This window comes from Phocoena sinus, chromosome 8, assembly GCF_008692025.1.
Source record: "Phocoena sinus isolate mPhoSin1 chromosome 8, mPhoSin1.pri, whole genome shotgun sequence".
In the NCBI taxonomy this organism is placed as follows: Eukaryota; Metazoa; Chordata; class Mammalia; order Artiodactyla; family Phocoenidae; genus Phocoena; species Phocoena sinus.
This window is the reverse complement of record NC_045770.1, coordinates 60651172-60677405: the sequence shown is the minus strand read 5'-3', so window position 1 is coordinate 60677405 and position 26234 is coordinate 60651172. Positions and strand designations below refer to the sequence as shown.

Here is a 26234-nt window from a genome sequence, read left to right as displayed (position 1 = left end):
AGTCTAGTGGTTAAGATTCAGCGCTTTCACTGTTGTGGGCCCTGGTTCGAACCCTGGTCGGAGAACTAAGATCCTGCAAGCTGCGCATGGCGCGGCCAAAAAAGAAAAAAAAACTAATACAGTTAGCATTCTTCTTACGTCATTTTAGCAATGATTAGTTTTAAACGGAGTATCCTTTTTACTCCAGAGGACAAAAGGACCATATGAGTTTACTCTGTCTGGTGTAACAAATTACCACAGATTTAGTGGCTTAAAGTAACAAAAATTTATTCTCTCACAGTTCTCAAGGCCAGAAGCCCGAACTCAATACGTTGGGAAGGCCTCACTCCCTCCACAGGCTGGAAGAGATTCTGTTCTTTGCCTCTCCAACTTCCAGTGGCTCTCAGTACTCCTGGGTTGCAGCTGCATCACTCCGATCTCTGCCTCTATGGTCGTGTTGCCTCCTCTTCTTCTCTGTGTCTCTTGTAAGGACAACTGTCACTGGATTTAGGGCCCACCTGGATAATCCAGGATAATCTCCTCATCTCAAATTCCTTAACAACGTCTGTAAACACCCTTTTTAAACCAAATAAGGTAACAGTCACAGGTTCCAGGCATTAGGATGTGAACATACCTTTTTGAAGGCTACCATTCAGCCTACCATAGGAACTCACAGGCAAAAAGAAACTTCATGCATATACTTACTCCTTTGCTGACTGGAGAGCCCTCATAGGTTTCATATGGGCCATACTCCTTGGCCAATTCACAGCTGGCTTCCAAGGCTCCATAATAAATGGTTTCAAAGATCTGCTTATTCAATAACTGGGCCTCCGGACTCTCAAAAGGGTACCTCATCAGAATAAAAGCGTCTGCCAGACCTTGTACCCCAATTCCAATGGGGCGATGGCATCTATTTGATACGCTTGCCTTCGTGCCAACAGATTTAGAGAAGAGACAACATTAATGAACAGTAAAAGCAACATTCTGTAACAAATGACACACTCTCTCTCTTTATCTCAGTTTTCTCACACCATTCCAATGATAACCATTTAGACGATGAGATGACTAGAAGACTGTGATAAACTCCTTCCATCTTGGATTTCAATAATTACCAATAAGCAGAGAAATCTATTCATACCTCTGGGACAGGGTAGTAGTTAATATCAATAATTTTATTCAGGTTTCGGACAATGACTTTGGTGACTTCAGCCAACTTCATAAAGTCATATGTGTGTTCCGATGTGACATACATATTCAGGGCCAGGGAAGCCAAGTTACAAACTGCAACCTGGAATTCGGAAAAAAAGGGTCAAGAGTCACACGATTTTTATTTCTTCCACTGTGTCAATGACACTACTCTGTAAGCCTCTAACACTTGCTGACATTAAAATTTTAAATTTCTATTTTGACTCCTCCCTCTTCACCATTCACCAGTTCATTTCTAAATCCCAAAACCTATTCTCATATGTGAACTGTAACACGCACCAGTGAAATAGGTAAGATGGGGAAAGAACCATATGCTTCATGGTACATGGCTCTACTACCAGACGTATGCCACATTATGCTATAATTTTTTATATATATCTGTCAGTAGATGTGCACTGTCTAATACAGCAGCCACTAGATTAAAACTAAATGAAATTTAAAATTCAGTTTCTCAATTGCACTAGTCACATTTCATGTGCTCAGTAGCCACCCAATACAGAACATTTCTATCACTGCAGAAAGTTCTTCCAAACTGCACGTCTACTTCACCCTCATTGAGACTCTGACAGCCCTTAACTCCTCTCACCTAGACTCCCTCATGCCCTTCACACCTACTCAATTTTACACATGTTGCCAAAGTACCCATTTTTAAAACATAGCTTGAATCATGTAAGCCTGATAAATGCTAGGGAGAAAAATAAGGCAGTTAAAGAAAACAGAGTCTTGGGGCTAAGGATGGAAGGAGTGCCTTTTTTTTTTTTTTTTTTTTTTTTTTTTTGCGGTACACGGGCCTCTCACTGTTGTGGCCTCTCCCACTGCGGAGCACAGGCTCCGGACGCGCAGGCTCAGCGGCTATGGCTCACGGGCCCAGCCGCTCCGCAGCATGTGGGATCTTCCCGGTCCGAGGCACGAACCCATGTCCCCTGCATCGGCAGGCGGACTCTCAACCACTGCGCCACCAGGGAAGCCCAGGAGTGCCATTTTTAAATAGAGTTGCCAAGGAAAACCTCACTGAGAATGGGATATATGAAGAAAGAACTGAAGAAGTCAGAAAGCAAGCCACGTGGCTACCTGGGGAGAAGAGCATTTTAACATTCAAAAATCCTGAGATAGGAGTATGCTTCATATGTTTGAGAAACAGCAATAAAATTAGTAGAGCTGGAGCACAGTGAGGAAGGGGGAAAGTAAGAGCAGATGAGGTGGGATACTCAGTTGTGGAGGATCTCACAGGGCATTGCAAGGACAGAAATGAGGTACTGATACATGCTACAGCATGGAAAACTGACACAAAAGACCAAATATCATATGATTCCATTTATATGGAATACCTACAACAGACAAATCCAGAGACAGAAAATAGGTTAGCAGTGCCGGGGCCTGGGTGAAGAGGGGAACAGGGAGTGACTGCTAAAGGGTACAAGATTTCTTTCTGGGGTGATGAAAATGTTCTGGAATTAGTTATCAGTGATGGTTGCACAACCTTGTGAATATACTAAAAAAACACTGAATTGTATACTTTAGAAGGGTAAAATTTATGGTATGTGAATTATATCTCAATTTAAAAAAAAAGGATGAACGAACTCTGGATGGGCTGGAAAATCAAAGACGAGTATTGTGCAGAGGAATGATATGATCTGATGTTTGTTTTAAGAAGGGTCATTTTATTCTCTATAATATAATCTATCTTGTATAGTAGTCATGAGTATGTCAATTTCCTCCAACTAAATTGTAAGTTTCCAGAGGGCAGGGGCTGAGCCACATTCATTTATAACTGAGAGCACTTAGTATAGTGTCTTACACATGGCTGGTGCTCAATAAACTTTGTTAAGTTAAACTGCAACCTTAGTAGTATGTTCAACTCACTCACCATTTTCTTTCCGACTTTTCATTTGTCATTTTTTTTTTAGGTCCTAGAATTTGGGATCTGCTCCTTCCTCCACATTTTCGTAGTTTACATCCAATATCCAAGCTGCCTGTCATCTGACTAATGCAACAATCTCCTTAAACTAACCTCCAGCCTCTTCTCACACTAAGCCATTCTATAACCAGAAGCAAGAGCCATCCTTCCTATCCTAGGGATGCTATTTTCCTTTCAGAAATCTACAAGGGCTTTCCTGCATCTGAGACATGCCATCTTTCACATACTATCTCCCTTCCCCCAGTTGCAGCCATCTCTCCATACACCAAACCTTAATGTATTTGCTCCATCAAAACAAACTTACTTTTACACTCACTGCACAAAACCTATCCCTGTCTCTGATCTGTCATACAGGCAGTTCTTCCCAAATGGAAAGCTTTTCCATAAATTTCTTTTTAAAATATCCAAATCTATGTCTCATTTCTAGCCTTGCCTCTTCTGTGAATCACCTTAAAGATCTGAGATGAGAACTCTGTCTCACCATTCACTGAAAGGACTCTCTCATGCTTACATACTTTAAACTGAATGAGCACCCTAACACGTTACTGTGTTTGTCCTAACCCTAACCTAAATAACTATATATTGCTATTTTTCTCAAGTAAAGGTTATTACAACAATGTGTGTGAAATAAAAAATTGACAGTCTTTTCTACATGGCTCAAACTAAAAGATATTTAAGGGCACACATCACACCTCTTCCTTTATAATCTCTATTTTAGTGCCCTTCTGCTTTCAGCAAGCTACGAAAAACCCCCTTCACCCAACTTAAGGGAAATCGTGTGAGGGAGTCACAAATAATTCACATACTCCTAAGATTCTTCTCTCAGTACCTGAGGCAGAAGTTTTTCTACCTACCTCATCTTTGCTGGTATACTCTACTATTTCTGTGCACAGGTTGCTGCATTTGATCGTTCCTAGGTTCTGCTGGTTGCTCTTCCGATTACAGGAATCTTTGTAGAGCATGTACGGGGTACCTGTCTCTGTCTGAGACTCAATGATGGCATACCAAAGCTGCTGAGCTTTTACAACTTTGCGGACACGACCCTCTTTCTCATAACTGAAAGGCAAAGCTAGTATTATTTTAATATTCCCTAAGGAAAATCTTTATTGCAGATAACATGAAGAGAAACACCAAAATATAAAATATTGAAAACTCTTAAATTTCTTACTAAGTTTTGCTAAGAGAAAGAAATTAGGAATATGATATTTATTTTACTATGGCTAAAGTCAATCCCACTAAATCAACAAAACCTTCCATAATAAAAAGGAACAAAACCTGAAGTACTCAAATTGTGCTACTGTGCTAAAGCAGTACTGTTGTGCTATTATTTAATGAACTATTGACATGTGTGTCCCAGTTGCCCTTGATTCCTGTGTACTACACAAAGCATAACTTGTTCTGTCAAATGTACTTTATGACAAAGCAAATTAATAATAACCCTGCTAAATAACTCTTTGCATTAATTTTTTAAAGGATCAATTAAAAAAACCTGAATACCTATTTACATGTCTCAAAGTTTCAAGAAAGAAGACAAACCAAAATTTTGGTGAAGATTCAGGAAGAAAACATGACCAAAATAAAATTATTAGTCACATTCTCTTCTAGATGCTTCTCAAGATTCCTAGAAACTGGCTAATGATTGATGTAGTTTTAAAATTTAGAGCCTGTAAATAAAAGAAACACACAGTTAAAGCATTATTACTCTCATATTTTTCCCATACCTTTCATATAGCTTCTCAAATTCTTCTCCCCAGACCTCATCCAGACCAGGACACTCATTTGGACACATCAAAGACCAGTCCTGCAAAGGGAAGAAGAGTACCAACCATAAGAAACTTCAAATAACCAACCACACGTAGTCCATTAGGAACACTGCAAGGGATATTGTGGCTTCCATAGACTGTCTTAAAAATTTGCTTTAGAAATAATAATTTTAGGCTCAGGCCCAAACATCTAGTTTTGCATGTTTGTTCATGACCCTTCAACCATTTAGGTCAGATAGCATCTACTTTAGAGAATAAAAATCCAAGAAGGCAAGAACGGCATCTTTTAACTTGTTCAGCATGCCTTTCCATTGCATAACATATAGGTGGACTCTTCCTAAGCGTGATTTAAGATGACTGAGGAGAAAACTTATATGAATCAAGTTGTTATTACTAACAAGTACCTATCTCTCACCTGATTAGTCTCCACTCGTTTCATGAAGAGATCCGGAATCCAAAGGGCAAAGAAAAGGTCCCTGGCACGCTGCTCTTCCTTTCCTGTGTTCTTCTTTAAATCAAGGAACTCAAAGATGTCTAAATGCCAAGGCTCCAGGTAAATAGCAAATGCCCCAGGTCGCTAATGGTAAACAAATCATCATTCTTCTCAGAATCAGAATAAAACAAAGAAACTTCATATTTTCCAAAGCACTTCAATAATATCTCCTTGGATCTTCACTACAATTAATGAATTAAATGAGATAATACAAATAAAAGTACTATAAAAATATAAAGTAGTAGTAGTTTTCTTACAATTCTAGCAGTAAAAAAGAGCATTTAACATAAAGAAAATGTGGAACAAGAAAGACTAAATAGGACTTCCCTGGTGGCGCAGTGGTTGAGAATCCACCTGCCAATGTAGGGTACAAGGGTTCAAGCCCTGGTCCGGGAAGATCCCACATGCCACAGAGCAACTAAGCTCGTGAGCCACAACTACTAGGAGCCTGCGCTCTAGAGCGCCACAACTGTTGAGCCCGCGTGCTGCAACTACTGAAGCCCGCGTGCCTGAAGCCCGTGCTCTGCAACAAGAGAAGCCACCACAATGAGAAGCCCACGCACCTCAACAAAGGGTAGCCCCCACTCGCCGCAACTAGAGAAAGCCCTCGTGCAGCAACAAAGACCCAACTCAGCCAAAAATAAATAAATAAATTTATTTTTAAAATATAAGAAAAATAAAAGACTAAATAATTTATCCAAAATGACACAGTGAACTAGGGATGGAGCTTCCACTTCAGCAGTCGTCCAGCTCACTTTACACTATGTGACATGTATGTAAAGCCCAAAGAAAATCACTTTAACTTTGACAATAATGTTGTGCTCAAAAGGTCAAAAAGGTGGTATGTCTTATCAACGTCCCCATAGATTTTTTTTTTTTTTTTTGCGGTATGCGGGCCTCTCACTGTTGTGGCCTCTCCTGTTGCAGAGCACAGGCTCCAGACGCGCAGGCTCAGTGGCCATGGCTCACGGGCCCAGCCGCTCCACGGCACGTGGGATCTTCCCAGACTGGGGCATGAACCCGTGTCCCCTGCATTGGTAGGCGGACTCTCAACCACTGCGCCACCAGGGAAGCCCCCCCGCCATAGATTTTTTTTAAGTGCATCAGAAGGAAATTCATAAACTAATAGGTGATTACTATGCCTACATATACATATCCATAAAAGACAGGCTAGATAGTTGCAAACTATCCTGCTGATAACATTGGATAAATGTTATCTCTCAACTTTACTTTTCCCTCTATAAAATAGACAGAGTTTTGTTTTGTTTTTGTTTTCTTTTTTTAAAGAAAAACCTAGAAAACATATTACAACCCTTTTTCAAGGTTAGGTATCAATATGAATCACAACTTTAGAAATTCCTTGCAAATCAACTGTCATGTAAGACAGCTGACTCAATCACTGGCTGCCTGGAGCCAGGGATAAAGTATGTATTGGTGGGAGTGATGGGGGATTAATACAAAGGTGCATGATGAAACATGGTGGGGTTATGGAAATGTTCTATGTCTTGACTGGTGTGATTACACAAGTATATACATCTGTCAAAATCATCAAAATGTACACTTCAATTGTATACACTTAAAAGTAAAAATTATACTCATTAAATTGATCATAAAAGTGGGAAAAAAGCAAAGTTGTTAGAAACATACACAATGAGCCATCTTATTATAAGCATATATGAGAAAAGATTTTCAGTTCTGATTTCTAGGACTTTCAGTAACAAAGCATACCTTGTTTCCACCTTGATCCACATATCGAGCTGTGTTGTTATATACTCTCAACATCGGTACAAGACCATTGGAATTGCCATTAGTCTGAAAGAGAAACTGAGGATAAAGGCATCTGGAGGAGAAATAGGGGCCTCAGCAAGAAAAAGAACAAAACGGTTCAACAGTGGACAAATTACTCTCTCCCAGTCTACAGCTTCATCTGCTCCCCATCTCTCCCTCTGCTTTAAAAACATAATGCCCAACATAAAATAAAATTTTGCTGAATAAATCGCAATTATGTACGAAGTTATTTTATGGCATCTCTAATTTACAATGAGAAATTACAAGTCAAAAGAATCCAAAATCAGGATAGCTAAATTTAAACCCCACACGTTCAAAGGGTCATTATATAAAGAAATACTTTGGGTAGAGTAAAAACGCTACTACAGTATCTTTTTCCCAAAAGAATTCAAGGCAATTTACAATAAGAATTATATGCAATGGATAAATCAAGACAATAAGGTAAATGGAGATTCTCAGCAATAAATGGATTCTAGAATGAAGATGAAAAAAATATATAAACTCCTAAGACTAAAAGATACCTCATCAAATTTTTAAAATAATCCTTCTAACCCCAAGGCAAGCCTTTAAACAACCTAGAAAGATAAGTGAGCAATGGCTCACCCTACTATTATGTAATGAACACCACGTAATGGAATGGTTTTCTTCTGGACTCTAACTTTATTCTATAGGGTTAGATATTTTCTTCACCTTACAGAGGAGGAAACAAACTCAGAGATGTAAAATAACTTGCACTAGGCCACACTACTAGTAATTAGTGAAGATAGGATTTAAATCCAGGACTTAACCAAAACGATTACCTTTTTTTTTCCTTTTTTTTTCTAATTGAAGTATAGTTGATTTACAATAGTTAGTTTCAGGTGTACAGCACAGTGATTCAGCATTTTTGCATATCATACTCCATTATAGGTTATTACAGTATAATGGGTATAATTCCCTGTGCTATACAGTATATCCTGGTTGCTTATCTATTTTAATATATAGCAGTTTGTATCTGTTAATCCCATGCCCCTAATTTGTCCCTCCCCCCGTCTCTCTCCCCTTCGGTAACCACAAGTTTGTTTTCTTTTTTTTTTTTTTTTTTTTTAAACATCTTTATTGGGGTATAATTGCTTTACAATGGTGTGTTAGTTTCTGCTTTACAACAAAGTGAATCAGCTATACATATACATATGTTCCCATATGTCTTCCCTCTTGCGTCTCCCTCCCTCCCACTCTCCCCATCCCACCCTTCCAGGCTGTCACAAAGCACCGAGCTAATATCCCTGTGCCTTGCGGCTGCTTCCCCCCAGCTATCTACCTTACTACGTTTGTTAGTGTGTATATGTCCATGACTCTCTCTCGCCCTGTCAAAACTCACCCTTCCCCCTCCCCATATCCTTAAGTCCGTTCTCCAGTAGGTCTGCGTCTTTATTCCTATCTTACCCCTAGGTTCTTCATGACATTTTTTTCCCTTAAATTCCATATATATGTGTTAGCATACGGTATTTGTCTTTTTCTTTCTGACTTACTTCACTCTGTATGACAGATTTCTTTATCTGTGAGTCTGTTTCTGTTTTGCATATACATCCAGTTGTATTATTTTTTAGATTCTACCCAAAACCATGATATTGACTCCCAGTGAATAGTGAACTAGAAGAGATGAAACTTACCTCATTAAGTGACAATGTTTAAAGCTTGAATCTTGGCTCTATCACATATTAAGTGACTAATCTCTGGAAGTAATTTAGCTTTCTAAGCTTCAGCTTCCTCACTTATCAAATGAAGACTTTGTGGCTATACTCACAAAGTTACTGTAAGGAATAAAGTTTACTGTGTCTGTAATGATATCTATCTCATAAGGTTGTAGTAAGGGTTAAATGTGTAATTCACATAAAACTTTTACAACGGATTCAGCATGTAGTGAGCAATGAATAATAATAATGCTATCATTATTGCTAAAATAAATCAGGATTCCAAAATCTGACCCTAGAGACCATCTAATCAACCTCTAATAAGACAGATGAAAATGAGACCAGAAGTGGTGAAATTACTCAGTCTAAGTCACACAGCCAGCAAGTAATTAACAGAGATCCAGGTCTCCCAAGCCCCAGCAAATGCCCTCTCAATCACAAGCCTGGTTGCTTATGGACCTGAATCCCCCTAAGCCTATATACTTTTAGTCACACAACAGAGGCTTACCCCAGCAATGTAGCTGCCAGTAGCTCGAATACAACTCACAGCAACACCAATTCCCCCAGCCGACTTGGATATCAATGCACACTGCTTTAGAGTGTCATAAATACCTTCAATGCTATCATCTTTCATACTCAGAAGGAAACAGCTACAGGGGAAAAAAGTCACAACTCAGCAAGGAACCGAAGCAAAGCAGAATCAAAAAATGACTATATAATCCAAAGACAGTAAGTTAGGCAAATAAACAATTTGAAGCTTACAAAATTCCTAGGGGTTTTTAGAAGGAAAAACACAAAACAAAACCTTTTACTGGATATGACACAATAAGATATATCAACATATATTGTTTTAAAATCACTTTGCTGCCTACCCTAGATGCTAAGCCTGGAAGGAAGGCTTAAGAGATAAGTGTAAAAATATTAGCTTCCATGTTCACCAGACTGCAAATGTGCCATTATAACATTTTCTCATGTAAATTCCTAAGCATACATAACACCTTTTCAACCTATTAGTAAGCCAAGAAAAATTAAACATTTATGAAAAAAACCCCACTTATCCAATACTGAACCAAATTTGGTATGTCCATCAAAATTTAGCTTCCTTACAGTCTTTTTGAAGACAACCCTTCTACCTGTGCTTTGGATCTTATCCTCCTACCCCAGGAACCTTAGTCTTCCAATGATCCCTTCAGTAACTTAAATATTCAACCAGACGGACTCTGTTGACTTTTTCTATTAAATATTCAGACATTCAGAAAGGCACAGAGAATAATATAACATATACTTTGTACTTACCACCTACCTCAAGAAATAAGACACTACAAATATAACCTAATTACAATCATATACCATTTCCATGCCTTTCTACGTTCTTTTAGCGTTGACATATGTTCCACATTTTTGAAATTTCTGGCTCCATCTTAATTTATCTCTCTGTAACCCACTTTTATTTAACTCAATACTGTGTTAGAGATTCATTCCTACTGATACATATAGGACTAGTTTATTTTCACTGCTGTAATGTATTCCATTGTATGAATATACCAATATATTTTGTCCATTTGCCTACTGGTGGACATTTGGATTACTTCCAATTTGTTTGCTATTCTAAACAATGCTGCTGTGAAAGTTCTTAAACATATCTCCTTGTGCTTATGTCTAAGGATTTCTATAGGGTATAAACCTAGGAGAGGAATTTCTGGGTCAAAAGATATGCATGTGTTCCACTTTACTAAAGATTCTCCAAACTGAATGGGTACGTATACTCCATCTAGCAATGCATGAGAGTTCCCTATGTTCCACACTCTTACCAATACTTACTATTAACAGCCTTTTAATTTGTATCAATCTGTTGGGTATGAAATATCTCATTATGATATTAACTTTCATTTTCTTAATCACCAGCAAAGTTTATCATCATCTCACGTGTTTATTAGCCAATCAGTTTCTTCTACAAATTAGCCCATGTTTCTATTTCGTTCTGTGTCTTTTTCTTATAATCCTTCAACAGTTAACATACATTGCAAATATCTTCTCCCAGTCTGAAACTTTTTTCACTGTATTTGGTTCACAGAAGTTTTAAGTTTTAATGTAGTCAATTTTTCCTTATATTGTTTGCTTATTATATCTACTTTAAGAAATTCTTCACTACTCTGAGGTCATATATAATCTATCAAGATTTAGGTTGATAGTCATGATGTCTGCAGCTCACTTTCAAATGACTCAGCCAAAAAAAATTTTTTTTTAATTTTAAAGATAAAAATACATATATATGGCAAAATGTTAGTAATTTTTTTATCTAGGCAGAAGTGAGTGCATGGGTGGAGTTCACTGTCCTTTTCTTTAAATTTTCTGAATGTTTGAAATTCATATTAAAAAGTTGAGGAGGAAAATATTTTCTCTATATGTTCTTCTAAAAGATTTTACTTTCACATTCTCTTGAATTTATTTCTATATATGGCATGAAGAAGGGAAATCTAATTATACTTTTCCCCATAGGATAACCAATTTCCTTAGCACTGTTTTCCCAATGAAATGCAATGACACCCTGTTATTCATCAAGTTCCCATATAAGCCTGAATCTCTTTTTGAGCTCTCTGTTATGTTCCAGTGGCCAGAGCAAATACTATACTATCCCAGAGTAAATATCACAAAGTATGGTATTTACTCTGGGATAGACAAACCATGGGTTTATAGTGGTCTTGAAATCTGGTAGGACTTTTTCTTCAAAACTATCTTGTTATTTACATTAGCTTCCTGTAGCTGTCCTAACAAATACCACTAACTCAGTGGCTTAATATAGAAATTTATTCTCTCACAGTTCAGGAGGCCAGAAGTTCAACATCAGTTTCACTGGGTCAAAATTAAGAACATTCCTCCAGAGGCTCTAGGGGAGAGTATATTCCTTGCCTCTTCCGGCTTCTGGTGGCTCCTTTGCTTGTAGCCACATCACTCCAATTTCTGCCTCTATCTACACACTGCCTTCTTTTCTTCTGTATGTATCATATTTCCCTCAACCTCTCTCTTATAAGGATATTTTTACTGGATTCAGGGCCCACCTGAATAATTCAGGATAATCTCCCTATGTCAAGATCTTTCTTAATCATAACTGCAAAGACTCTTTTCCTTATAAAGTGACATTTACAGGTTCCAGGGATTAGGACCTGATATCTTTGAGCAGTACTAGATTATTCTTAGCATTTTGCTCTTCCATATAAACTTTAGAATCAGCATGTTGAAATTCTGACTGGAATTACACTGAAACTATAGATTAACTTGGAAAAAATTGACATTGTTACAATATTAAATCCATTTATGAATATAAGATCATTCTCCATTTATTTGTTTTTTAATGTCCTTCAATTACGTTTTAGAATTTTTTCCTTAAAAGCCTTACACACCTTTCATTAGATCTATTCTTGGGTACCTTCCAGTATTATGATATGTTTTAAACTTAAATCTTCTAACAGCTAAAATACAGAAACTCAACTGATTAATTTATGTTGAATTTACATCCAGATATTCTGCTGAAATCTCTTTTTAATTCTAATAATTTGTAGATGCTCTTCAGGAATCATTACAGTTTCGTTCCTTCATTTCCAATCTTTTTTTTTCTTATCTTACAATGCTGGCTCAGGCCTCCACTACAATGCTGAAAACAGAGGTCCAATAGATCTAAGTTTTTAGTGGATTATCTTTTACCAAATAAAGGAAGTTATTTTCTGTATCTATTTTGCTAGGTTTTTTTATTATGAACGTATTAAATGATATAAAATGTTAGTGCAATGAAGTACATTAATACACTTTTTGATGTTAGCATATCCTTGAGATCCTTGGATAAAACAAACTTGCTTAGGGTGTATTAGTCTTTTTTTTTTTTTTTACAAATTACCAGACTCTGTTCCAATGTTTCCTTTATCAGAAAATGGCACCATAATAAATCCTGTTACTCTACCCATAAACTCAGGAACCACTCTTGACTCATATCCAAATCATCAAATTCTATCAATTTTACCTCCCAAATCTCCTGAATTTGTCTATTTCTCTCAATCTCTACTTTCACCTCCCTAACCCAAAATACCATAATCTCTCATACAGACTACGATTAGTCCTCTAATGACTGTCAGTATTTACTTTTATAAAAAAACTTTATTGAGATATAATTCTCATACCATACAAGTCCCCGTTTAAAGTGTACAATTAATGGTTTTTAGTATATTCACAGAGTTGTACAACCATCACCACAATCATGTTTAAAATTTTATTATTGGCATTTGTCTCTCTTCAATTCATTTACCACACTGCAGTAAGAGAGCTTTCCAGAAAGTAAATCTCATTTTATCAGAACAGGAGCGATTAAATGTATATCAGGGCTTCCCTGTGGCGCAGTGGTTGAGAGTCCGCCTGCCGATGCAGGGGACATCGTGCCCCGGTCCAGGAGGTCCAGGAGGATCCCACATGCCGCGGAGCGGCTGGGCCCATGAGCCATGGCCGCTGAGCCTGCACGTCCAGAGCCTGTGCTCCGCAACAGGAGAGGCCACAACAGTGAGAGGCCCACGTACCGCAAAAAAAAAAAAAAAAGCATATCAAAGTAATTTTTAAGTGATGAACTGCCTAGTTTCTTCAGGTCAAGGTTTATTTCCCTAGCAAAAGCATTTCAGAACATTAAAAGCGACTATAGATGACACATACCTAGAAAGTTGTGGGCGGTTGGTGCCAGCATTGAAGAGAGTGGGAGAGGCATGGGTAAACCACTTCTCAGAGAGAAGGTTGTATGTTTCAATAGCAGCATCAATATCTTCTTTGTGAATGCCCACAGATACCCTCATCAACATATGCTGTGGTCTTTCAGCCACTAAAAACAAAAGAGGAATTTTCACATAATGGGACATGTGAGAAAAACTAGGCTGAGATATGTACTTGAGTCAAAAAAAGGAACACCAAAAGACAATTTTAAAAATTTTACACCAATAAGCAGCAAAATTATTCATAAACTAAACATGAAGTTTAAAATGTTAGAGTTTAAATAGAAGTGCTAAGGCTAATAGCTCAAAGCTCTATTTTCAATATAATGAGTAGAAAATGTACCACACAAACACATTCATGTCTCACCTTTTCCACTGATCTTCAACAAATAGGATCGCTCCAGCGTCTAGAAAAAGCAAAACAACAAAAAACTTCCAGGGCATAGTTTTTAAAGACATAGTAGATATATCATTCACAATAAGGCAATCTTTTTAAATCTTCTCCGTTTTTAATATAATCTTAAATGACAAGAATAGCGTATTTAGTTTTACTAGCTTTAGCTTGGAACATTATCAATTGGCTATTTGTTTTGGAAAAGACTGCCTGAAAATTTCTGGAAAAAGCCAGCTCTATGTTAACATGTATAATGTTAATAGCAGATGTTGTAGTATTCATCACCACATCATAATGGTTAACATTTACGAAGTGCTTATAACAGGCTAGGCATTGATCAAAGTAGCACACACACTCACTCCTCAAGAGAATTTGCTGTTGAAATTTTATTATTATCCCCATTCTAAAGATGAGGAAACTGAGGACAGAGAGATTAAGTATCTTGCTAATAAGAAATGGAGCAGAGATTTGAACCCAGGTGGTCTGACACCAACATTCATGTTCTCAATCACTACATAATACTGTTTATCCACACAAAAGTACCTAGAAAAGCACTTGGCACATAGTAGGAATTCAATAAACAGTTGTTGCATAAACAGTAGAATATGGAATCATTCTGGCAAATTACCTGCATAACTCCAAAGGTATCCAGAAGTAATATTTGGAAAACTTGAAAACTGCAAATGAATAAGCTATCTTTCCTTAATTCAAACAACCACCACCACTCTAACCCCACTAATCCCACAGGTCCCCCAACTCTCAACAAATTTCTACCTCTATAATTATATCACTAAAACATAAACAAAAACCTGTATTTCCTGATTCAAGGAGGAATTCCCACTCATTTGAAACCCATTATTTACCTTAAAGCCAAAGTAATTATAAGAGAAATCTCGGTCATAGATAATGGCAGAATTCAGACGCTGGTGAAGGTAAAAAAAAAAATCCATAATTAAGATAATTAGATTTATTTTCACAAACTCTGGTATCTTTCAGCCCTGACTTCAGAACTAAAATTGACATAGAATATAAAAGAGATAACACTAAGTATTACTTAGTATAGAATAGAAATCCATACCTGATGTCAAGAAAAAAAAATTATATAAATTGAGTATCCTAATTAGGTTTAAAAACATGTACATTAAAGGACTAGAAGAAAACATTTAAGTATAAGTTGTATATAAGTAAAAATACATATGACTTACCAAACTTTCCCTATTATGTTTACAGTACATCTCTGAAGAAGGAAAGAACATGAGCATAAAAGGGACTATATTATCACCCTTAAACATGTTTTTAGATTAGCTATTACTCCAAAAGTATCAGAGCCATATAATTAATAATATGTATTTTTATCTTCCATTTTAAACTGCACATAACAATATATAAGATAAATAATTACGTTAATTCTAAGGCTCATCAAATCCATGGTCCTTTAACAGGTTTTAAACAAACTACTGCTGTGACAGTAATATTTTAAAGCAGAACTGGCCATTGTTACAGGCTTTTGTAGGCTATAGAGCCATTTAAAGAAAACAAAAGCAATTTAGGTACAAATAATCATTTTGGATAGAGAAATGTGGAGCCAGTCTTTCAAAATACTATCAGTATTTCCATATAAGGATCCATGTCCAAGGACTTGAAAAATCTGTACAAAACTCTTCCTTACTAAGTCCGGGCGCCATAACTACTGAGCCCGCGCTCTAGAGCCCGAGAAATACTGCTTTACACAGTATATTTCAACATTTTCCAAATTCCATTCATTCAGGTATCATCTCATCTCCATGATTTGTGTTAACTACCATCCATTCTATTAAGACTTTCATTCTCACTTTTTTTGACTTTAATAAGTTTATTTGAAAAAGAAACTTGTGGGAATTCCCTGGCAGTCCAGTGGTTAGGACGCTATGCTTTCACTGCCGGGTTCAATCCCTGGTAGGGGAACTAAGATCCCACAAGCTGCAGGACGTTGCCAAAAAAAAGAAAGAAACTTGTATGTTGATTCCATAAGTGGAAGACTAGTATAAGTTGTCATAAAATGAAAACCATAATAGGGAGGGTGGGAGGGAGGGAGACGCAAGAGGGAAGAGATATGGAGACATAAGTATATGTATAACTGATTCACTTTGTTATAAAGCAGAAACTGACACACCACTGTAAAGCGATTATACTCCAATAAAGATGTAAAAAAGAAAAACAAAACTCTTCCCTTCCTCTTAAATTTTTAAGGGCATCTTTGTTGCCAAAGACAGGTAGGGGCCTTGCATGAAAAATGGAGAATTGAAATACTTGATTATCAATATTTATTTTTTAGATACAGGTTTTTGCTGTCGTCATTTTATTTTTGTTTTTCACCTGTCTTCAAGATTATACATATGAACAACACACAACTCAGTTTCCTCTCAGTCTCTTTAACATCAGATACATATTTAGAGACAGCCGACTAATCATTCTATTACCTACAGTTAAAAGTGGTTTCTAATCTGTGTGGATATCCATGGTAAATAAATCCTGTGTGCAAAAGGGCTGGCTGGACCTACCCATCTTTTCCCTTCTGTTCTTTGGGATGTAGTTAAGAAAGGGGTTGAAACACAAATGGATAATTTTTAAGTTGCTGAGCAAGAAGATCTTTCAAAATTTTACCTGAACCACCCTTTTGGAAGTCAGTTTAGCAATGTCTACTAAAATTTTAAATGTACATACTCTTTGGCTCAGCAATTCCACTTAAGGAATTTACCTTACCGATACACTCATCTACAAGTAAAGCGCTACCATACAAGGATATTCACTGCAGTGAAAAATGGTAAACAAATATTCATCACTAGAGCAATTCTTATATATATGTATAATGATGATACAGCTATAGAATGGAATTCATAAACGCTAATAAAGAACTATCTCTAAGATATACTCGCAAGTGAAAAAGTAACAGAAAGAATAGTATGCACAGTACACTACCACTAAAAGGAAAAATAAAGGTACACATACGTGTATTATAGAACAGCTCTGGAAAAATACATTTTAAAATGACAAAATGTTGCTGTTTCTAGAGAGGAAAACTAGGATTCAGAGAAGGAGAAAGAATTACTTTTTACCTCTATCTCTTGTAGTGTTTAAAGTTTTTTAAATGTGCTTATTTTCTTAAAAAAAAAATCTATAAAAAATTTTTCACCAAAGCATTATACATACATCTTTATTGGCCAAAACAATATCCACTGTTGACTTGGCCACCATGGGAGAGTGCTTGCCATTATGTGGATTTATGTAGTTGAAGAGGTCTTCCATTACATCTAAAAACAAAACAACAGAAAATTAAAATATCAAAATCACTTAACAGCTAATTCAATCTTCAGGTAACAGTTTACAACAGTGGTTCTCAACCGTTTTTCATCCCAACCCACCTTAGTACCTAGCACAGAAAGTGCTCAATGAACATACACACGTCTAATAAATATATAAGGAAATATATATATTTATAAGCTAAATCTTCCAGAGTTAGAGTGAGCATAGGCTCCTGTAGTTTGAAGAAGACTGCCAGATGATTCTGACATAAAACCCCATTGAGAATTACTGGTTGAAAATAAAGAAAAACAGAAATTATAACCTCTTCTCAAGTTTTTTTTATCCTAACAAAACAGACACTCAACTTAAAATTCAAAACCTATCATCCCAGTCATTTTACTTCTATAAATGCACATTTAGTAATAAGCCCTCTCTCTTCCAGACATCACAGCAGTATTTAGTCCTCTGCATTTATACATATAATACACATATACACAAAGCTGGCATTCTGACTGAATTTGACTTGAATCCATAGTCAATTTCGGGAGAACTGATATCTTTACAATAAATCTACTGAAGAGTGAGATATAATGTTTAAGTCCCCATATAACAGATCTCGAATTGAAAGCTGAAAGATTTCTACTCTCAGTCTACCAGCTGACTTCTTATATACCACCTTTTATATACCTTACAAATTATTTAACCTTCCTTTGCCCACATTCCCTGAGCTATAAAATGGGAGTGCTGACTAATGGTGACAAAAGACTGACTGTAACACTTTGTTTAACCCAGAAATTATCAATAAATATTATTCTTTTTTCCAACCACACCACCACCAAGCATCTAAAGATGGGTTTCAAAAAAAAAAAGAAACAAAAAGATAAAGAAAAGTATCCATTGACCCTTCCATGCAGCAGGTCAGCAGCATGGAGAAATAGGAAGTTCTAGTCTCCCTCTGCCACTAACCTGCACACTTTGCTTTTTTAAACAAGATGGAATTTCTCTTTTTGACACTCAAGGTTTCATTCTAGTACCCTTATAAATTTTCTGAAAATACTAAATTCTTTCTAACTTTTTCCTCTAGACTCACCACTGAATACTTTCTTTGTTTCTTTGTGCAAGTTAGAGACGGCAATCCTTGCTGCCAGGATGGCATAGTCAGGGTGCTTAGTAGTCAAGGTCGCAGCTGTTTCAGCGGCCAAAGTATCTAGTTCCACAGTAGTGACCCCACTGTATAAGCCTTGGATTACTTTCATGGTGATCTGAGCCTATAAAAGCAAAACCAAGAATTACTTGTGCTTTCCCAAGAACCACCAGCTTCCTTAAGAGAGCAATGAAGAAAACAATCAATTTATATCAAAATAAAAGACAACTTCCTTTTATGAAAAATTATCTTTCAGAATGGTGGGCTGTGGAAAATTTAGTAATGAGAATTCATAAGCCAATAGAGCTGCTAGAAAATGCATACTACATATACAATGAAGAAGTGTGGAACGAAAGAAAGAGAGAAAGAGAAAGAAAGAAAGCGGGGGGAGGAAGGGAGGAAGGAAGGAAGTTAGTTTTAAAATCTAAGTAGAGCTTTTACAGAGATTAACAGTCACACAGGGAAACAGCTGAAAACAGACCAATGATTCTATAATTATTTCCCCATCTTTTATTCAAATTCTCTCTATATAATCAGGGTTCACGCTACATACTTACCCATTTTGCCCCAATTCTACCTAAGGACAAGTACGGGAAAGCAAATGAATCAAACTTTAATCATTCCAATGAAAGGAGATGAAGATATAAGTTAGAGTTGGGGCTGAGTCATCAAATAATTTAATGGCTACTCCTTCTTTAACATTTCACAAATTACAAAATATCTCAACTTTCATGATCTTCTCTGACATTTCACAATTACCTGTGAGATGGGTATATAACTATCACCACTTTACATGAGGAACCAGGTTACTGGGACTTGCCCAAGCTTTACTATCTAAGTCTTCTGGCTCCACATCCCATTCAACCTCAATGCATTTCACTGTTTTCAAGACCGTACTGTAAGAGATACCCCTCTTTAAAACACACGATGCTAATACACATATATATGGAATCTAAAAAAAAAAGGTTATGAAGAACCTAGGGTCAGGACAAGAATAAAGACGCAGACCTACTAGAGAATGGACTTGAGGACACAGGGAGGGGGAAGGGTAAGCTGGGACAAAGTGAGAGCGTGGCATGGACATATATACACTACCAAATGCAAAATAGATAGCTAGTGGGAAGCAGCCGCCTAGCACAGGGAGATCAGCTTGGTGCTTTGTGACCACCTAGAGGGGTGGGATAGGGAGGGTGGGGGCGGGGAGACGCAAGAGGGAAGAGATATGGGGATATATGTATATGTATAGCTGATTCACTTTGTTATAAAGCAGAAACACACCATTGTAAAGCAATTATACTCCAATAAAGATGTTAAAGAATAAATAAATACATAGATAAATAAAACACACAATGTACAAGTCAAGAAAGACAAATTCGGGGCTTCCCTGGTGGCGCAGTGGTTGAGAGTCCATCTGCCAATGCAGGGGACATGGATTCGTGTCCCGGTCCGGGAGGACCCCACATGCTGTGGAGCAGCGGGGCCCGTGAACCATGGCCACTGAGCCTGCGCGTCCGGAGCCTGTGCTCCGCAACGGGAGAGGCCACAGCAGTGAGAGGGCCACGTACCGAAAAAAAAAAAAAAAAAAAAAAAGACAAATTCCATGTTGTATATATGTATGTGTTTACTGAATCTTTAAAAAAAAAAAAAAGATTAGGGAATTTCCCAGTGGTCCAGTGGCTGTGTCTCCAAGCTTCCACTGCAGGGGGCACAGGTTCAATCTCTGGTCGGGGAACTAAGATCCCACAAGCCATGCAGCCGCAAAAAAAAAAAAAAGAAAAAACAGATTAATCCAACAGAAAATGAATGCCATTTCCCAGTTGACAAAAGCATGCCCCCTCAAAAAAAAGTGTGTAATTACTAGTTTAAAATCTATTCCAATTAAATTTCAGACCTAAGCTAAGGTTGCTCCTGATCACTTTCTTCTCAGATCCAACAATTAACTCATGTTCAGTAAAAGAGTAGTGAAGTCTTCTAAATGATTTCTGGTGCTATGTGGCAAGTAATCAGAACTCAGAATAAAATAACGCCTGTGTGCTAATAACCATGCCAGATCTAAAAACACATAGACTTTTTCAACTAAATCTACCCTAGAAAGCTCGAGTCAGCTCTAGCACACCTGCACTCTGAAATGTGCGCATGAGGCAATAGAACACCTACGAGTCAAGATACCTAGGTTCTTCTTCCTACACTCCCACTCACTTGTACAAGTCACTCCCCTTCACTTTGGACCTTCCTTATCTATAAAACAAGGAAGATGAAATACGATGATCTCTCAGGTTCGTTCCAACTCTAATATTCTACTATCCTAATTATTGTCTAGATTTCTAAATGTAAAAGGGAATTTCTAATAAGCATATTTTAAAGCTGTATAAAATTATTTTCTTTTGACCATTTTGGTCAATTCAATATTTATTGAGCATCTAATTATATATGTGTTAAGCATTGTGGATATCACAAGAACAAGATACAGGCCTCCCCAGCAACTCTCGGGGAGGACAAAGACATATAATTAATTTCTATACTAGGTGGTTAACGCTATGAAGCCAGCACAAGTGCTAGAGTAGTACAGATAAAATACCTAAATAAGGATGGGGCAGTATGGGTTTAAAAAAAAGAAGGTTCTTAGAGACTCCGTTTAGTAAGATCATTTTGAAAGCCATGTGGAAGATGTATTTGAAGACTGCAAGATGAGAGGAAGACCAGAAGAACACTTCAGAGACCACTACAGATAGCAGTCTAGATAAGAGATGCTGAGGGTCTAGAGTAGAGGAGTTATAGAAAGAGAAAAGCACAGCAACTTGCTTATGAATAGCTGGCTCTCCTTAATTTAAAAGCTGGCCATGAAATCTATTTTATATTACTTTTATATTACTCTATATTACTTTAATATATTCTTTCTACATAGATAACAGAAAAGCAAATTTCCAACCAGTTTCTACCCAAATGACCACAATTCCAAAACAAGTTTTTCCACTTATGAATAAAATAATTTACTCAAAGAACTCGCTAATATGAAATGTTAATGTCAAGTTTTCCTCTTTGCTCACTTTTATAGTTCTCTGAAAAGTCAGAACTCACAGCACAGAACAAGACTTAGAAAAAAAGTTTTGTTTCGTTTTGTTTTGTCTGTTTTATTTTTTTTGCCACGCCACACGGCTTGAGGGATCTTAGTTCCCCGACCAGGGATTAAACCCAGGCCATGGCAGTGAAAGCACCATGTCCTAACCACTGGACCGCTAGGGAATTCCCAGGAAAAAAGAAAGTTTTAAGCAATAAATTCACATTTTATATCCAAGGCCAAACCAAAATATAGAGCAAGTGAGTGAAGGGCCAGAGATAAGAGACAAGTAAAAAGAAGCACATGAAGCAAGGAACCCAAGATATAAAGCCTATTTACTTACAGGATCAACAAAGTCCATATTGAGTCCATAACAAAGCTTCTGGATTCGAGATGTAATTTTGTCAAACATAACTCGCTCTTGGCGGCCATCTAAAGAATCAAACCATAAATTCATGTTAGCACTTAATAAGATAGCAATGTCAAAGAATCAAATGTAATCAGCATGTAAACTTTTTAAATTGGCCAACATGAAACGCAATTTCATAGATAAAAGATTCAGACCCCCAATAGTTCATCGAGAGATTATTTTTTCATCTTCAAAAAGTAGGGATTCTATACTGATTCTTCCCTTACATTATACATCAGATGGATTCTTGCAATAAATTTCCCTACCCCACCTTGTCCAAATGACAGGCAGAATTATTCTTTAAAACTTAAGTCAAAATCATATTACTACCCACTGCCGCCCAATAGAGGTTTATCATCTCCTTCAGAATCAAGTCAAAATCATTACAACAGTCCACAGAATCCTATACAACCTGCCTTGTGTGCCCCCTTTGCCAACTTCATCTCCTACTCTCCCACCTTCCTCACTCACCATACCCCACAACCCTGGCTCCTTGCTATCTATAACTCTTTTAGGTCTTTGCTCAATGTCACCTTCTCAATAAGGCTTTCCCAGATCACTCTATTTTAAACTGCAATGCCCCAAACACAGCCTTGCTCCTCTTTATGCTCCTTCTATGCTTTATTTTTCTCTATAGCACTTACGGTCATCTGACATACTCTATGTTTTACTTACGTATTTGTTTATTGTGTGGCTCTCCGCATCCACTAGAATACAATTTCCAAAAAGAAAAAGATTTTTGTCACGGTTTATGTACCAATGTATTCCCCAGTGCCCAGACCAAAGACCAAGGCCTACCACATAGTAGGTACTCAAATATTTATTGAATGCTAAATGATTTATAAACCTGTCTCCATTCTAACATCTTCATGATAAATTTGGCTTACATACTCTCCTAGAGTAATTAGTGATTTTGAATTTACTTCACACCATGTAAAGAAGTACTTCTTTCTATTTGTAACTCAAAACAATCTTCCAGAGGCAACCTCTTAGTTTTTATTTTGGAGATACGGAAGCATATACATATGGATCTCATCTAGTTAGTCCTTTTATGGTTTTGGACTTAGGTCCTATTGCTCTTTGCTCTTCCTAACAAAAAGTCCTGGCTGGCCCAAGGACTTTCTCAAATGTTTGATAAAGAATAAATAAACAGTAAGATACCACTAGTAACCCATCACCAATAGAACAAGTTAGTTTTTCTTAAACACTGATATATTAACTAAGATAGCCCTTCTCTTTCTGATCACCACTGTGACCTTTTCTAACCAGACTCACATATGCCAGTGTTTAACTCTGGAATACAGTTAATTAGCTGGCCTACACTGGGACTGAGCCCTCAATGCTCTACCAGCTGGTTAGGCAGACAGGTGACCACAAGGCAATATTAGCAAACTGAGAATCTACAGCTGCCAAATTAATCAGGAAAGTACAATGGCAACTGTCTTAATTCACACTGGAAAGTGGAGGCACACTAAGGGGCTGAAGGACCAATGAGCCACTGTTCTCTAGCCTATCATTCCTCTTGGTCATTTTTTTCAACCCACATGTTGATTTTATCATATCACTAATCCCTGCTTACATTATTATCCTCTCAAACAAGGCCTTCCTTAATTTGGTACCACATCTCCTCTACTGTTCCTTGTGAAATAGCCTAAGTCCCAACAGGGCCTCCCATTCCCACATCCATATCACTGCTTATACCTCACTCTGCCTAAAAGTCCCTCTTCCACCTTTCCATACGTCTAACTCCTCCTCACTATTCAACTCTCACCACATCCATGAAACCTGTCCCAACAACTGTAACCCACATTGACCTCTTCTTCCTGTGAAATCCTCTAGAACACTAATTGTCTGATTTCCTCTTGGGTGTAAGCTGTCTTTTTTAATTCCTCTCTCTTCAGGATGACTTTGCTAATACTGTGAGACCAAGGATGTGCCTCTTCTACAAGATATGAACTTTCTATTCCCTCTACCTGCAACGTTCAGCCCACGGACCTTCACATAGCTGACTCTTAGTATTTATTCAGGGCTCAGATCAAATGTCAGCTCCCTCCCTGAGGATACAAACCAAGATTACTTTCTCATTCATCTTTATCACATTACCCTGTTTTACTACCATCATCTCACTAACCACTATCTGGAATTAACTGACTCTTACATGTTTACTTGTTTCTTATATACACTTAACTACTGTCACTCACCGCAGAATGTAAACTCCAATGAGAAAAGGGATTTAGCTTGTTTTGTTCACTGCTGAATCCCCAGCACCTAAAACAGTTCCTGGCATAAAGAGATGCTGAATACAGTCAGCCCTCTGTATCCATGGGTTCCACATGAACAGATTCAACCAACCGTGGATCATGTACAATTTACGATCCGCAGTTGGTTGGAGCCCTGGATGGGGAACTGGAACTCACAGATGCAAAACCCACCGAGGCCGAGGGACTGCTATGGGACTTGAGCATAAACGGATTTTGGTATCCACAGCAGGTCCTGGAACCAAATGCCCACGGATACTGAGGAATGACTGTAAATACCTTCTGAATAATTGAATGAATGGGCTTCTATAGCCTGTACTTTACCTATTAGAATATTGAACATATTTTATTATATTATTGTTCTTGTCTATCTTTCTCAATTGATTGTAAAGATTTTTGAAAACAAGACCTACGTCTGCCTACTCACCACTGTAACCTCAGTGCCCAGCACAGTATCCACACAGATCTGTAAAATATAGTAACACAGTGGGCTGTAAAGGGAATTAGAAAGGATGGGAGGGAGGAAGGGAGAAGAGAGGGAGGGATAGACAAAGGATATGGAATAGAAGAGATTATCAGAGGGCAAACAGATGCTTTAAAAGGTATTATTTTGCAAACTTTTGTTTCAGTTTTATGTAAATATTTACTTATACATGTGTGTGTACTCAGTCATGATGTAAAATGCACAGTTTTGAAAACACTATACTAAAGTCCAAAGCACACTTTTCAACTCAGCTACACTGCATTTGTTCCATTGGTTCTCAACTTTTTTTTTAACCTTAATCTCCTTGAGCAATACGATACTGTCTCACCAAGAAAAATAGCCCAAGACAGCAGATGAGAAAAACTCATCTACTATTCCCTTCTGTTATCTAACAATTTTCATATGGATTATTCCTGCATCCCTAACAGCCCTAAGATCATGGAAGATGGAGATGCCTTCTCCCTCTATTATTTCCCTCATGATGCTAAGCAAGATATTAGCACATTCAGTAAGTAATACCTTAGGTAAGCTGCTAGTTGCCCTCTTGAATAATCACATTAAGATTAACAAAACCTACATGAGTTAGTCTGCTACTACACTATCATGCCAAAAATGGGGGGGGTGGATACCCTAAGCAAATTAAAGATCAAAAATAAAATAAAGAAACAAATCTAAGTACAATGTTGTATATTAACAAGCCTTTACAGATGAACCAGTTTGCAAGGCAGAAATAGAGACACAGATGTAGGGAATAAACCTATGGACAACAAGGGAGGAAAGTGCTGGGGGGCGGGGGGGGTGTGAATTGGGAGACTGGGATTGACATATATACACTAATATGTATAAAATAGATAACTAATAAAAAAGAAAAGAAAAGAAATGAAAAAACAAGGTTGGCAGAGTCTAGCAGCAAACCATCTGGATCATATCAGGTTCTCTGAAGGAATGAGAAACAAAATAAGACCTGCCTTTTGTTTGTTGTAGATAGTACTTTTTAAACCACAGTATTTGAAAGTGGACCCAAAAGGTTAAAAATGCAACACAGAGGTGTTACCCACTCCAGAGATCTAAGTCCACAAGTTGTCAATCCATCTGTTACAGATTTATCATAAGGGCTCCTCATACTTACATACCTTTTTCTAAAGGTTTAAAAAACTGAATGCTCCTCTCTCACTCACAGGTATGGACCAATAAAAGTGCACTACGTATTTTGATCTTTGGTCTCATCAGCTAAAATGGGAGACTTGGGAAATTCAGAGAATGATGTTCTAAAGATACTGATGCCAGGAAGGTCCACCACTGTCCATCTCTCAGCTGTACGCCACCTAGTTACAACCAAATCAACTACCTGCCTACTCACAACACTCATGATATCCTATATTTTAAAATAATTATTCTCATCCACTCATGAATGAGCATCTATATTCATGGCAGGTCCTGTGCTAAGTGTGGGCATAAAGTCCTCATCTTTGAAACACTCACAGCCTAGTGGACAAAACAATCAGTCAATCAGTGTTCACTAAGTGCCTACAATTTTGAAATAACTTCTTTGCTTCAACAGAAGCAAGTAGAGTCGACTCAAAACGTGTTTGTACCTGTCCCATATGGTTCTCTGTTAAGAGTATGTTTTGCTCTTGTTT

The 26234-nt window shown here is 37.4% G+C and overlaps 1 protein-coding gene across 2 annotated transcripts in view; it reads right to left on the bottom strand.

Annotated features, from left to right (window-relative positions):
* The window catches only part of RRM1 (ribonucleotide reductase catalytic subunit M1), a 35183-nt gene that overhangs the window by 7734 nt on the left and 1215 nt on the right, over positions 1–26234 (bottom strand). For both annotated transcript variants that reach the window (XM_032640856.1, XM_032640857.1), the window contains exons 2-14: positions 21787–21875; positions 18332–18509; positions 17149–17249; positions 14823–14882; positions 13933–13972; positions 13513–13675; positions 9329–9470; positions 7088–7171; positions 5282–5443; positions 4825–4904; positions 3958–4159; positions 1118–1267; positions 685–906 (exon numbers count right to left, since the gene is read on the bottom strand). In XM_032640856.1, the coding sequence (XP_032496747.1) occupies positions 685–906; positions 1118–1267; positions 3958–4159; positions 4825–4904; positions 5282–5443; positions 7088–7171; positions 9329–9470; positions 13513–13675; positions 13933–13972; positions 14823–14882; positions 17149–17249; positions 18332–18509; positions 21787–21875 (1673 nt within the window). The remainder of the gene's footprint in view (positions 1–684; positions 907–1117; positions 1268–3957; positions 4160–4824; positions 4905–5281; positions 5444–7087; positions 7172–9328; positions 9471–13512; positions 13676–13932; positions 13973–14822; positions 14883–17148; positions 17250–18331; positions 18510–21786; positions 21876–26234) is intronic.